General features: G+C 40.6%; 1 protein-coding gene across 1 annotated transcript in view; it reads right to left on the reverse strand.

Annotated features, from left to right (window-relative positions):
• Positions 1-15491, reverse strand: part of MET (MET proto-oncogene, receptor tyrosine kinase) — an 87253-nt gene that overhangs the window by 41202 nt on the left and 30560 nt on the right. The window contains exons 3-5 of the mRNA XM_075274208.1: positions 8509-8700; positions 4014-4148; positions 3424-3597 (exon numbers count right to left, since the gene is read on the reverse strand). Of these exons, the coding sequence (XP_075130309.1) occupies positions 3424-3597; positions 4014-4148; positions 8509-8700 (501 nt within the window). The remainder of the gene's footprint in view (positions 1-3423; positions 3598-4013; positions 4149-8508; positions 8701-15491) is intronic.

The following is a 15491-nucleotide window of genomic DNA, read 5'->3' on the forward strand; positions in this document are numbered from 1 at the left end:
GTCCAGTTGTTTTTTTTTTTATATTGATGACCTATCCTTAGGATAAATCATTTCCTTAAGATAAAAGGTCAGTGGTGTCTCAACACCCAGGACCCATGATGATCCAATTGTGTATTGGATCCCTACTAGTGGATAGAAAAAAGTTCTTGCACCCTATAGGTCCTTTTCTGTGCACTTAAACAACCTGCTCAGGCTATGTCCTCTCTTGCATAGGTTATGTCCCACAGTATTTTGGAATCATACATGGCACTGAGGACAAATGGAATATTAGTGTATTGCTGGGCACATTCTCCCTGCTTGAATAAGTTCTAGCCTCTTAATAATTCTGGCATACCATGAGAGATCCTGTGTGTTCCAATATATGCAATTGAAGGGACTGACATAGATTTTTAACAATTGTAACTTAAGCCAGTTTGCTTGTAAAAGTTAAAGTAAATCTATACCGTATTTTTGTCATAAATTAGATAGTAAATTCCCCCAGTGTTAAAATAGTCTTTATAAATAACTTAGACCTATTTACTTGCAACAGATGGGCAACATAAGATTGTTTTAGAACAATTACCAAAATATGTTTTACATCCCCCTGTGGGGGAGGGAGGGGTCTTGTAAAATTCTCCTGGGGTTGAGTCAAGTTGAGAAGTTTCTTGCACTGAAAACTGCCAGCAATGCTAATGGATGGTATGTTGCATGTACTGCAAAATGACCTTTGAGGATGTCACAGTCAATTGACCAGTCACAAGCAGGGTTGAAGCTTGTATAATAGCTCTTTGTATGCTAGAATATGTGTATGGCTGCATGTAGGAAGAACACAGAAATAGCAATGCTGAGTGTGTGGAGTGAAAAGTGGATGTAGCAGGGTTCAGTGTGGTGGAGAATATGGATTTAACATTGTGTTGTGCGGGGGATGTGGAGCAAAGTTGAGTGTGTGGGGGCAAAATTGAAAGTTTCTGAGTGTGGGAGTGTGGGTGTAGAAGAGCTGAGTATGGTGGGCATGTGGCTATAGTAGAGATGCGTGTGGGGGAATTTGGAGGTAACAGTGCTGAGTGTGTGGTGGGAAGTTTGATGTAGCAGAGCAGAATGTGGGTTATGAAGGCAGCAGAGCTGAAAGCATGGTGGTGCCAGGCTGCATGCAGGGAGGAAAGAGTTGTGGGTGTAGGGGAGAAGCAATGAGGTAGCTGAGCTTTGTGTGTAGGAATGAAATCATGAGGGATGCAGTGTTGTGTGTGGGTGGGAAAACATGCAAGTATCAGGGCTGCATGTTGAGGGGAACACATGGAGGTACAGAGCTGTGCATGAGGAGAATATGGAGAGCTGTGTGTGTGTAACAAGCATATGTAAAGGATAGAGGCTGAATCTAGATGACCTTTTTTTCAAATGGGACTAAACATGGTGGTGGTTGTCTCGAACAAGTGTCTTGCCTAAAAGCGGGTTTCACTATCAGTTTGGGAATCCCTGATTTAGAAGATTGTATAATTAGGAAACAGTATTAGGTAATTTGATTCTTCATTCCTCTTCTTCTGTGTCGAGTCTTGTGCAGCGTGTCTTAGGACAGAGTATTGCCTGAGACCCCTCCTTTAGTAGCAAGAGCGGATGAGACCAAGCAAGGGGGGCCCACTCATAAGAATTCAATAGCAGCCCCATGGCCTTCCTCTCTGATATATACATCCTTTGGTCACAGCTGGTGCAAATCTTGTTCTTCCTTTAAAGTTGTTTAGAGTAATTTATCCTGAGATTTGCAATATTCTACATAATATTGATCATTAAAAAAAGGAGTAATCCAGGACAGTAGAACATGGCTGCTTTCTTCCAAAAATTGTGCCTCAAGAAATTGCAGATAACCTTCACCACCGTACACGACCATTAGCAGATGTGGTGCTGTATTTGGGAAAAAAGCTGCCACATTTTGTAATCCTGGACTCACTAAATTTATTATAGATTTCATAATATGTATCTGAAATTCTAAGTTATTCTCAATTGCAGTTAGGTAGTATAGAAGCTGTCTAATGCTCTATATTATCATAAACTGTTTAGCTCGAAGGGAGTGATAAACAAGTGAAATCTTCCTGTCATCTCCATGTGACAGATGCATTTTATATAAGTAGTCCATGTAATGAATTGGCACTTCAGAAGATTTGTCTAGTTCCATTAATCATTCTCTCTACATCTAGAAATGGATCTAATTAAATACAATCTCATGAATAAAAATAGTATAACACTGTAAATAGGACAAAGCACCAAAAGATGGTGATGGCTGTGAAAAATATAGCTCATTTAATTACACTCATTACTGATGTGAATATGCTCATAAGTATAGGCTATAAAAACATGTCTCCATTTAATTTGTTTATGATTTACAAGAATCAGTGCAAACAGACTATGGATTATGAGGGTAACATGTAAATCATTTATATATATTATGATACTCACTGTTAGATCCATTCTATTGATGTATTACAGCTGCAACACTCAAGCTCCAGGCAGCTCAACTGCATTGCTTGTATTTATAATGGATAGTTTGGGCAGTAAAGCTGAGTGTGTGGAATGCCCTTATACTTTCTAGAACTTCACTCATCAAAATACCCAGAATAAGAGTGACTGCATATGACTGTGTGCTAAACGGCTGCCATTAATGAACAGCACGGGCAATGCACGTGGGGCACACAAATGTCATTTGTGTGCTGCCCATGCAGCGGACGTGCTTCCACAGCCCCTTTAATTCTATAAATAGAAGCTGCGGAAGCAGAGCCGCAAAATCGGACAGGAATAGGACCTGTTCCATATTTTGCGGCCCGGACTGTCGGCCCACACACAGGACTGTATAATTCACGGCCATAAAAATGAATGGGCCAGTATGCTATCCAAGAAAAACACAGATAGCACACTGACCATTCATATAGTGGTGTGCAAAAGGGCTAAGGCTAATGCCGCACATAGCAAGCCACTGAAAAAAATTGCTGCGGAAATAATGCAGCGGAAATACTTTGCTTTTTTTCCCGCAACATTTTTCAATACGATTTTGCAGAGTTTTTCTCTGCGGACTTTCAGCCTCTATTATACCTGTGCATAAAACTCCATTGTTTCCACAGGTATAATTGACATGCGTCAATTTTCAAAAACTTGAGTGCTATTGAAGAAACACCTTTTCCACTGTAGATTTTTTTCTGCAATGTGTGGATGGGGTTAGCCAGAATCCCATCCACTTTGCAGGTACTGTAAAACGCATTTTTTGCTGTGGCATTTCCATTGCTGCAAAAATGCTGTGTTTGTAGAAAGTGGATTATAGAAATGAAATATTTCAGAGGTTTGGCCATCAATACAATTTATTCCCTAGTCACAGCATAAGGCTGCTTGTAGAGCATATTGTGGCAATGCAAAATTGACCAATATTCTGGCACGTGTAAGCAACTTTTCTGTATTCTTTACCTTACTCACGACTGGAGAGCAGATTTCCTGAGTCCATTCTGCAACAGAACAATCCTGTTTCGTGGAGCAATGATCTTTGCACCAGCCGCACTTCATATATGAAGGGGTTGCAATGCAGCTGCTGCAGGACCTGTGCTGCTCACATCCAATGCCCACTAATGGAACCTTCATAATCTGCAATGCAAATATAGACATTATTAAATTATATTCTTAGCCTTCCATATCATTATTTCATAGTAGCATTTACAGTAATCTGATCAGAAAATGAAACCATCAGAAAACATCTTCTTTGTGGTGGTGGTGAGGACAATGATGACATAATCCTTTTTGTTTGGGTTCTATGTCTGATTTAGTACCATAAGTACAGACATTGGTGACCTACAGTATGAAATGATGTTAACTGTATGAATTCAATCCGATATATAACAAAGAGAACATCTCTTGAATAAAACATTTTGTCCAGACATGTACAGATCAGTCACTGTGCTTTTTATCATACCCATTACTATATTTTGCTGATGCAAATTATTGATAGGCAAAATTCTATGTTGTAAATACAATGAAGTTAGACATAGCAAAGACTACCTTACCTTCATTCCCGTGCTAACCAAGATGTATCCATTATCCTTGGACGTTTCATTGATAACTACTGTTGGAGAAATAGGACTTGTATCAAGTTGAATATTTACATGAGGCTGAGCATGACTAGAGCGAGAAACAACAACCTAAAAAACAGAAAGAATTTTCAGTGATCACATGTGATATTTTTGAACAAAAACACTTAAATGTTTTTTAAACATATTTTTATTGCAGATTGCAAGCACTTTATGGCAGATTAAACACTCTAGCCCAGGTTTACTAGATACTGTCGTCAACATATGCATCTTTGGCGCAGTATGACACATCTGTGATGCATCATGGCACATTTTAGGATTTTCAGTAAAAAGGGGTGTAAGGCTTCATGTGCCATGATGAAAACGGCCGTGTCTATCCATGCAAGTGCTCAGACATCCCTTATTCACATAGCAGTGAGTAATGGCCATGTGATGAATTTCAATAGGTCTATTCACATGGCACTATCTTATCTAAATGTTCACAAACAAAGATAGTGCATGTCAGTTTTTTTGACAGCCTTGAAAAGGTGGCCGTCAAAAACAGCCTATACACATTGGCCGTTTTTTTGTGGTTGTGTGAATAAGCCCTAATAGTAAATCTGTCATAAACATGCTAGTGTTGTCCTCTTAAACCTAAACCTGTGAACTTTTCTTACCAACATTAGACTTAGATGCTGTTCACACTTGCGTCGCTGTCCGTCCTTTGGGTTTCCATCCTAATCCCTGGAAAAACTGCATAGGGGACGGTTTGCTGGCGGTCAGTTTAGGGTTAAGGCCCCATGTTGTGGAAACGCATCTTTTTTTGTTGCAGATTTTGTTGCGGTTTTTTGAACCAAAGGCAGGAGTGGATAGAGCAAAAGGTAGAAGTTTAAGAACTTCCTATATATTTCCCATTCCTTTTGTAGCCATTCTTGGCTTTAGTTCAAAAAACCACAGCAAAATCTGCAACAAAAAAAGCTGCGTTTCCGCAACGTGGGGCCTTAGCCTAAAAGTCCATTCATTTGAATGGGTTTTTATAGCAAACCACTGGTGTCTGTATGCAGCCTCTCCGCGATGAAACCGTTTTTTTTTTTTTGCACGGACACAAGTCCTGTATGTCCGACTTTGTGTCCATGCAAAAAACCCAGTTTCACCACAGAGAGGCTGCATATGGACACCAGCAGTTTGCTTTACAAACCCTTTCAAATGAATGGGTTTTTAAACTGGCTGCCGGTAAGCCGTCTCATATACAGTTTTTCCGGGGATTATGACGGAAACCCAAAGGACAGACAGCACACATGTGTGAACGCCGAATAAATATGGCCATCATTTGTGACTTTCCTATACTACAATCTTAAATATCCCACCTAGCCTTGAAACATGAGATTGGTCTTTATCAATGTTTTTTAAGAGTTTTGGGAATAAAACAATTTTTATTTAACAGTATAAAAACAAATCTCACCATGCTGGAAGACATAGCTCCAGTTCATGTTGGTGAGTCTTTGTTTAAATGTTTCCACAAAGTTCATGGTATAAGCAAGAGCTGTCATTCTGTCTGAAATGTTCCATTCTCAAGCTTCTTCTGCTTCATGCTCTGATTCTCGCACATAATGAACACCGCCACTATGTTATAAGAAGTGACCCAATCTACGCTTTAACAAGTTCATGAAATCAATGCTGACGTGCCTTTCACATTTCTGCTGAAATATCTAATTACCTTGCTGACATTCTCTAACAATGGAGAAGTCATATTAACTGGCAATGTTACCCGGTTTTACGCTTTCCAGAGAGCTATCCATTGTAAAATACCTGATTCACTTTGCACCCGACAGCTGTACTCCTAGCACTGTTTCCCAGCCATGGCCTGGAACCTAACAATGTACGAGGCTCAAACAGCTGCAACGTTTCACATAAAAAAAAAAATAAAAACTTGCAAGAAAAGCTTTTCACCAAGTTCCAGTATAGGAAGGAAGTGAAATTGTTTCTCTTTTCCTCCTTCTATTTGGCAGCTGCCTGAAGAACTATATTACCCGTCTGTTTTGTCATATTCACACTGTCTAATAAAAAGCTGCAAGTGAGCAGGAGACAAGCCCTAACAGTTATTTAGCCAAGCGTCCAGCGAAATACACTGCTATTAACAACTCCCGACTTCTCACAAACACATCTGTCATGCTTTAGAAATAATGAGATTTTTGGCCTCTGTATCAGGTGGAATCACTCAACACAGGATTCCATTTTAAGCAAAAATTTCATACATTTCTATACATTGGAAGTTCAACATTTTAAAGGGCTTCTATCACTAAAATTGTATTTTTTCTGCCTACCACGTTGGAATAGCCTTAAGAAAGGCTAATCTTCTCCTACCTTTAGATGTGTTCTTCGTGCCGCCGTTCAGTAGAAATCCCGTTTTTCGTTGGTATGCAAATAAGTGCTCTTGCAGCACTGGGGGCGGGCCCCACCACTCAAACAGCACTGGGGACATCCCCAATGCTGTGAGAGAAATCTCAGGCACCGCCTTCATCTTTGTCTGGAATGACCTCTCTTCGCGTCTTCTTCCAGACCTGGGTTCAAACTTCTAGGCCTCTGGCCTCGGACAAAGCTGGCTGCGCATGCCTGCCGGCCACAAGAAAATGGCTGCTTACACACTAGCTGTAAGCGGCCATTTTCTTGTGGACGGCGGGCATGCGCAGTTTGAACCCAGCGCTGGAAGAAGACGCAAAGTGAGGCCCCCAGTGCTGCGAGAGAACTCATTTGCATACTGACGAAAACTGGGATTTCTACTGAAAGGCGGCCCAGAGAAGACATCTAAGGATAGGAGAAGAATAGCCTTTCTTAAGGCTATTCCAACATGGTAGGCAGAAAAAATACTATTTTAATGATAGAATCTCATTAAAGCCACTTTGACAAGTATATAAGGAGTGACTCGTGTATTTCATTTTAGTAATAAGAACTAAGATTGCATTGGGGAAATATTCAGCTTAAACTTTCTAGGGTCAGTTCACATGGAGGAATTTGGGGGCGGGTTCCACCCCTGAATTTGGTGCAGATGCCTCCCGAATCCGCCTCCCATTGTTTTCACTGGGAGGCAGAAATTGCAGCAGGATGCGGAAAAAAGAAGTGTCCTGCTCGATCTTGCCACGTATTCTGCCCGCACAGTCCGCGGCTCGAGACTCCCTCCTGATTAGGCCGATTCATCTGGACCTAATCAGGAGCGGAATGCCGTCGCAGAATGCTGATGCACTACATCGGCATCCCGTCACGGCTAGCCGCACGAAAAAGCCGGTAGCGGAAAATGAAGAGGAATTTCCTATTCATTTACCGCCATCTGAACTGACCGTTTTAAAAGTTGGAGCTATTTTATTTTCATATTTTAAGACTTCCCTGGGTGGGCATTTTTATAGCTATACACCTCCTTCCTGAGTTGTCTGTATGGACAGTGCAGCAGGGAATGTGCACTTTATGGCATCTGTATGGAACGGGAATCAATTGACAGAATAATGTCATAGATTATTACACTAGTTAGTACAACAACCTTCCCCAGGGACCAGCAAATGAGAAAAAAACTGCACACAGAACATGTGTGTATTGTGTTCTTATCTTAAAGTCTAAACCCCCATTCATCTTTTGTCCTTCTGCAGACAGGTAGCAGAAAAAAACACTGTATTATTCACAGTACCAGCAAAGTGAATGGCTATTCTCATCCACACATTGTGGAAAAAAAAAAAAACGCAGCGAAAAAGCTGTATTTTCAACTATGCAGCAAGTCAATTTTTCCTGGGGAAATGTTTGCATTGGAGGAAAAACTGCAGAGAAAAAATGCAGCAAAAACGCAATGAAAAACGTGACGCAGTTCTACTGTGGCAGAGAACAGTTCTCAATACAGAAGCAAGAGAAAGAGGAAATAAATGCAGGATATCACAGAAATGATCCAAATGTTGTTAATAAAGTATATTAAAAAGCGTATTAATGACACAAATACTGCCAGAAATTCAAAAGTTGTTGAAAAAGCTTAGTTACGCTTTAAGTATAAAGAAGTGACTCTATAATACATATACATTACAGTTCAATTACCGATGGGAAAATTAGTAACTTCATTTTGTTGTTTGTAGATGGAATAACTATACATAGCATCTAAAGCTTGGAATGAGATGACTAATGGCGGTTCTATTAGAGGGACTGATGCTTAGATAAACTGTTATCTACTTATTGACCGATGTTGCATATCAACAAGGTCTCACAGGAACGCGTAGAGAGCCGCCGATTGTCTACTGAATCAAAAAGATGTAATCTCTGTACATTGAGAAAATTGTATTGTTCCATATGCAGTTTATTCCAACTTTGTACATAACAAATGAAATAGTTAGGAAACTATGACCTGAAAAGCAATTCTGATGTACAAATACAATCTCAATGGCTGATACACATAAAGAAACAAAACTGCATGTTACACATTGTAAAATTATAAAATACAATGTTTATTGTTTGCATTTACCTGTATAAAGTGCCCATCAGATGTGCCGAGATTGGCTATGGTAAGGTCACCTTGAATAAAGACGGAAATGGACGTCAGCAACGCATTGTTAAATTGACCCATTAATAAATCAAGGCGCTGTATTGGCAAGGTAACTTCAAATCGATTTTCTTCAATAGGTGATGAACACTGGGAAACATTCTTCAAATAAGGCTGGAAAAGAAATTCACAGTGAGTTGCCAGAATAATACACAGCAGGACTATGTGTTGTATGGTTATATACTGTACTTATAGATTCTGTACTAATCGCAGACTTTTATGTGAATATACCTTAAGCACTCAAGAAACTTAAAACATCTTTATAGGAAAAAGTAAAAACAATTATCACAAAAAAACAAATGTTAGTGCCTTAGCCACATGGTCACGTTAAATATAGTATATCTTGTGTGGCCAAAAACTTAAATTGTATCTAACCTGTAAACAAACCGTGCACATATCAATAGTACAGTGGTAAATAATGTCATATCTGACTATTATATAACTTCTCTCATGCATTATTTAGCTGTAGGCTCTATATACAGTTATTATTTATGACTGAGCTGGTGGGAAGAGGCTAGCAATGATGAACTGCACATAGTACATAGCGGAAAATCTACCGCATAAGGGTAAGGCCCCATGGGATGACCCACAGCAATATAGCGCTGTGGGAAATAACGCGGCGACAATGCATCATGGTTTTTCCCACTGCGCTTTAAACAGAAAGTTCATGGAGTTTTCCTCCACGGACTTTCTGTTTGAATTATATCTATGGGGGAACTGCCAGCGTTTCCATAAATATAATTGACATGCTGCGATTTTCAAAACCGTGCCGTTTTTTCCGCAAAGTGGGCATGGAATTCACACAAATCGCAGCATTTCCGACTGGTGGGGGCCCTGGCCTAATTGTCTCTCTCATACTCAGAAGACCATATAGGACTTACGCAGAGAAGTTGTAACATCTCTGCCTGTTTGGGTCTCTGTGCCACCCTCTGCTCGCATGCTGCGGTGCAGGAGGCGGGTGCAGTTTGGTTCTTGGCTTAAAGTTTTTGGTTGCACTGTGTGAACACAGCTCTAGTTCTGTGATTGTATTTGCACCACACCCGTCTTCTGCCCTTGTTTGCCTCTGTTCTTGAAGTGTTAATTCGTGTGATTGACAGCCTGCCTTCCTGTCAACTCCAGGGGCGGGTTCTTCCTCCCTATTAAGTCTTGACTCTCATTCACACCAGTGCTTGCTATTGCCGTGTGCATACTTGCTCCTTACTGTCAATATTTTTGCTTGCTTTCTAATCCTTGACCTCTGGCTTTCCCTACTGACTATTCTTTGGACTCCGATTTGGCACTGCATCGCTCGACTGTTTACTGACCCTTGGCTAGCTGACTTCTCTTTGTTGTTGTCCTTCTTGTCTGCATTTTGTGTCTCACATATCCAGGAAGGGACTGTCTTCGTGGTTGCCGCCTATTACGTAGGATAGGGCCTGGCAATAGAAAGGGTCAGTTGGGAGCTTCAGCTTAGGGCTCACTGTCTCTTGTGTTCTGTCCCAGGGTTCTACAGCTATTGGGGAATTGCTGTTCTAGCAAATTCCCTAACAGAAGTACTGAAATTACAGGACATATACAGAGAAGTACTGGCATGTAGTAATGGTTATAACATAAAGCTTGCATCTATTTCTAGAATAACACTTAGGCTGGATTCACATCAGCATGCGAACTCCATTTGGAGTTTCTATCCCTGAATCCACTTGCAAGCAGGACTTTGTTCTCCGCATTTTTCAAAGAGAAACTGGAAGGAGACCCGGCGGACCCCATTATAGTTTATGGGATCTGTGGGTTTCAATGGGTCACCACTCTTTAAGTGGATTAGGCTTCCGTTTTTCACGTCCCCAAGTGGACCCAAGAATGAAAAGCTGAACGCTAGTGTGAACCCTGTGTTTCTTCTGCTCTCTCTCCCTCTGATCACCCCTTACCTCCATAGACTTGAAAGTCAAAGTGAGTTTAGCAGAGGAAGGAAAAGAGTGTGATAAAGAAAGAAGCACATTACAAAGATACATTACAAAGCTTCTCATAATCATCTGTGCTATTTATTCATACAGAGGTTATTGAGGAATTTATAATCATTCATGGTAGCTTTTTCAGACAGCAATAATAGATGAAAAAGATATCCAGCACCAGAGCAAATTTAGAATCAAGCCAAAAAAGTCTGTTAGTAACAAACATAAAAGTGTAAAGAAAAGAATCCATTCAGCAAAGCGTTTCAGACCGAGTCATTAGTCACAGCCTTTATCTCCAATTTATCCAAGCACGAATGGATCTCTCTACATGTGAAATGGTTAGCCGGCTATATCTGATTATTAAACTTTCCTCCCAACAGCTATTCCCTCCGAACCAAGCTTATAAAAGCTTATATGCTTTCTCAATGGGAGAAGGTAACAAGCAATTTACAGACCCCTCTACCAGCAGAAGACTAGCTTGTTAAAACCTAACATGTTAATCCATCTATCCTCAACATCTTAAAGGGATTCTACCATTAAACTACTTTTTTTTTCTAATTACAACGTCGGAATAGCCTTAAGAAAGGCTATTCTTCTCCTACCTTTAGACGTGGTCCCGCCGCGCCGTTCCGTAGAAATACCGGTTTTAACTGGTATGCAAATGAGCTCTCCGCAGCAATGAGGGCAGGCCGCAGCGCTGAAAGGCCGATGAGCACATCCCCATTGCTGCCCGAGAGCTCTTTCCTGCGCTGCCTCCTTCTTCTGAAGCAACTCCACCTCTTCTGGCTTCTCTTGCTCTTGTAGTTCGATACAGGAGCATAGAGAGGCCACCCCAATACAGGAGCCGGCCGGCGGCCATTTTGGGGTAGCCGCTCTTGCAGTTCAATACAGGAGCCAGCCGGCAGCCATTTTTGGGTAGCCGCTCTTGCAGTTCAATACAGGAGCTGGCTGGCGGGCATTTTGGGGTGGCCTCTCTATGCTCCTGTATCGAACTACAAGAGCAAGAGAAGCCAGAAGAGGTGGAGTTGCTGCAGAAAAAGGAGGCGGCGCAGGAAAGAGCTCTGGGCAGCAATGGGGACACGCTCACCGGTGTTTCAGCGCTGGGGTCCGCCCTCATTGCTGCGGAGAGCTCATTTGCATACCGGTTAAAACCGGTATTTCTACGGAAAGGCGCGGCAGAGACCACGTCTAAAGGTAGGAGACGAATAGCCTTTCTTAAGGCTATTCCGACGTGTTCATTAGAAAAAAAGGTAGTTTAATGGTAGAATCCCTTTAAATACATGACATAGTCAGTATTGATGGCTTTGGATATTATTTAACGTGTATTGCCACCTTTGAACCAAGACCAGGATAATGAGTTTTCACATGTACTAAGAGAGCAACTTTCAGTGAAGCCCAGAATGAAGGAATAGAATAACTCTATAGGACATGACGCTGACTGCTCTAGTCCACTTAGGACAATGTTTGACTTAGAATTGAGTACAAGAAGGAAAGATAAATTTCCATAGTAAATATACTGTATAGATTGCTGATCCTATTTAGCAATACGTAGTGAGACTACAACTCCTTGGGAGTTGTAGTTTTTCATCAGCTGGCGTGCTAAAAGTTTTCGGTCTTCTTGAAAAGACTGGGAGACGTGGAGATCGTGTATACGTACATAGGTAGAGACTCAGTATCTGTTTCATATCCATGAATACCATTGCTCAGAATTGTATTTTTCACGAAATCATTAGGGCTGATATAATTAGCATTGCTAAAAATAATAGGAAATCTGTACTAATTCTGCTGCGATAAAGTTTGTTCTATTTTCAGGTGTCTAATATAATTTTATGCATGCACCTCAAATAAACTCTGTTAATGTCTTATCTGATCCATCATAGGTTTCATCCTCATATAGTCTAGACAGTTCATTTAAATTCTGTAGCAGTCTATTCTACTTCAGAATTCTTCTCTCTGAGCATGTTAACTGCACTGAAAATTCAATGGGAATCTATTAATCGGTAATGTGGTTAATATTGATGATTGCCTTTCATTTCAGACAGATGATACTAGCCACGTACAGAAGTCCCCATGAGGGCACACATCGATGAAACAGTCTGCAGCTTGCGGTTTACTATTTTTTTTTTACCTGTTTTGTACTGATCTCAATCTATACAGCAGTCCAGTGCCTAGTTCATGCTGACTTTAAAGGTTCTCTAGCAGCTAACACAGAAATAAATTAAAACCCTAATTTAAGGGTTAAATAAGTTATATTTTTGGTAGCTGTTTATGTTAGGATTATATCTCCCATGTTGATAAATTTACCATAATCTTTGTACATGACATACAACCTGCTGAGCCCCCGGTCCTTACAGAAAAATATAGTTTTTCTGTTCTATGAAGACAACCTTTTTTCAGGCTGGGTCACTATGTTGCGAAAACGACACGCAAAAAACACTGCGTTTTACAGTACCTGCAGATTGGGTAGGAATATGGTTAATCCGATCCACACATTGCAGAAAATCTGCAACGGAAAAACTGCAGTTTCAAAAGCACCCATGTTTTTGAAAATGGTAGCATGTCAATTATACCTACCCAAACATCAGACAAATATTCTGCGGACTTTTTGTGAAAAACTCTACAGCAAAAAAACTTGATATGTTTCCACCTTGGTCTTTTCTGCAGCGTTTTCTCGCAGCTTGCTATGTGGGAACTTAGTCTTAGCAAGGGTTGTAATGGGTTTAGATTCTGAAGCCCCCAGAGATCAGGTTTTATTACTGGTGGAAATTGTAGTCAGTTATGCAATTCTACAGCAGCCACATGACAGGCACTCAAATGAATGGGCATAATTGTAATTGATGGCATGGATTGCCAGAGTCGGAACTACCACTACCACTTAGCAACTGTTTGCTGGTTGATAAAGGGTGGTCTCGAGCCCAATACATCCTCCCCCTTCTTAGAAAGTCCATATGCCCTGTAAGGTGTTTAATGTTTGTTATAGTAAAAAACCCTTCAAGTTTATATGTAAAGTTTATATGTTAAACAATGCCTGAAAAATCCAGTTATTCGAAAAACCGTTTTTACGATTCACATGTAATACCCCCTTCACTAATTTCCATTTGGGACTATTTATAGATTAGCACTTCATTTTGTTTCCAAATGTGCACATTAGTTTGCACATTACTGCAAAGAATCACCCAAAAGCAATAATGTACTCCATGTGTGCAGTAATCTGATAGGTTGGCCTATTATATTGATATGTACGGGTTTGTAGATACTAATTTAATTAGTGCAGCGGAACTTAACAATATTGACTCAGACAAATATAATACACTAATGAGTTTGTCCTAAAACCAGGAAACTAATTGTGAGATATATTGTAGGTTATTGCAGAATAACCAACAATACAGTTCCCTAATACAGTATAAGACATAGCTTGTGTGGATCCAATGTATTTGTGCATATGATTCCCAGGGCTTTAGGTTTACAAGATTAATAAACTAGTATAACACCGAGTATGCACATTAAGGCAGCACTCTAAAGCAGCAGCCATGCCTCTGGCAACAGAGGCAACAGTACTATCTAGATAACAGACCATGGCAGGCCCTTCTTACACTTAGGGCCCAGTAGAAGTTGCTATGACAGTATTTACATCCCTGCTCCAGATCCTTCTAGATACATGTGTTTGGTTGGGCTAAATGTGCTAGTGTTCTAAATAGGTAGAGGGGAGAAATAATTGCAGGACTTGTTGAATTTCAACTGCCCAATGCTTGTGGCCTTATGTCCTAACCTGGTGAAAAGCACTAGAACAGAAGGAGTGGAGTGAGGAGGAGGGGAGAGGAAAGAAGAGGAGGGGGGGGGGGGGGGGAGAGGAGACCTCCAGGCTCAAAACTTGCTAAAAAGACAAATTAAAAAAACTAAGAAGTGTGAATAGGATATAATATTCTCTCGCTTCTTAGGCAACAAGAAAAAACAAACTTGAAGACAACTATAAAAAGACATCCTGTGTAAAGCAGATGTAAAGCCATTACAGGACTGTCTGTAGGGCTGTTGTTTTAGTCTTTGCCTCACATCACTGCTCAGTAACACATTTCAGGTAATTGATCGGCGGATTAGCGGAGCTCATATAATGAATTGAAGGGGAATTTTGGTGCAGTTTAAAATAATAAATGCTGAATCAGTCGCTAATCTAATAAAGATCTGAACCATTCATCTTACTGAGGGTGGAATAGATCACATTACCATTCTAATGCTATGATAGCACTGTCTATCTCTTTCCTTATTCTCTTATTTGAAGGCATTTGGTTTCCTTTTGCATTAATCTGCATTACCCCAGAGCACTGCCTAACATTCCTGGAGTAGTCGCTTGATGCTTGGATAAAACAACAAAGTTTCATAGATTCGATGGATCCAGTATATATTATCTATCTATCTATCTATCTATCTATCTATCTATCTATTTATGGAATAATTAATATTTCCCTATCTAATTAATATCTACATCAGGGGTCCTCAAACTTTTTAAACAGTGGGCCGGAGGCAGAGCAGGTCGCACAGACATTGGGAGCGGTGCCCTCCAATAGGTAAAGTGAAGTGTGCTCCATGGCCTGGCCCGAGCTCCCCAGGACCTTCATTATAAATGCACGCCTGCCGGCGTTGTCGGCGGGGCCAGACAGAAGTGCTTGGCGGGCTGCATGTGGCCCACTGGCCGCAGTTTGAGGACCCCTGATCTACATAATACTGCAGTGTTTTCTATTATTAAAGGGTAGTTGCAGTGATAACATTTCTCACCATTCCAATGAATACATTAAAGACGTTAGGTCAGTGAGTGCCCAAATACTGGTATACTTATCGGTTCCTAAAATGAAAGACCCAGTCAAGCACCCTCTTATCAGTATAGAAGCAGGAGTCTCTCATTCTAGTTATTGGCACAGTTCCACCTGTTGAATCTTTACAAATTTACCATGTATTGTATTAACCAACTCTTATGTAGTTTAT

This window comes from Leptodactylus fuscus, chromosome 5, assembly GCF_031893055.1.
Source record: "Leptodactylus fuscus isolate aLepFus1 chromosome 5, aLepFus1.hap2, whole genome shotgun sequence".
Taxonomy (NCBI): Eukaryota; Metazoa; Chordata; class Amphibia; order Anura; family Leptodactylidae; genus Leptodactylus; species Leptodactylus fuscus.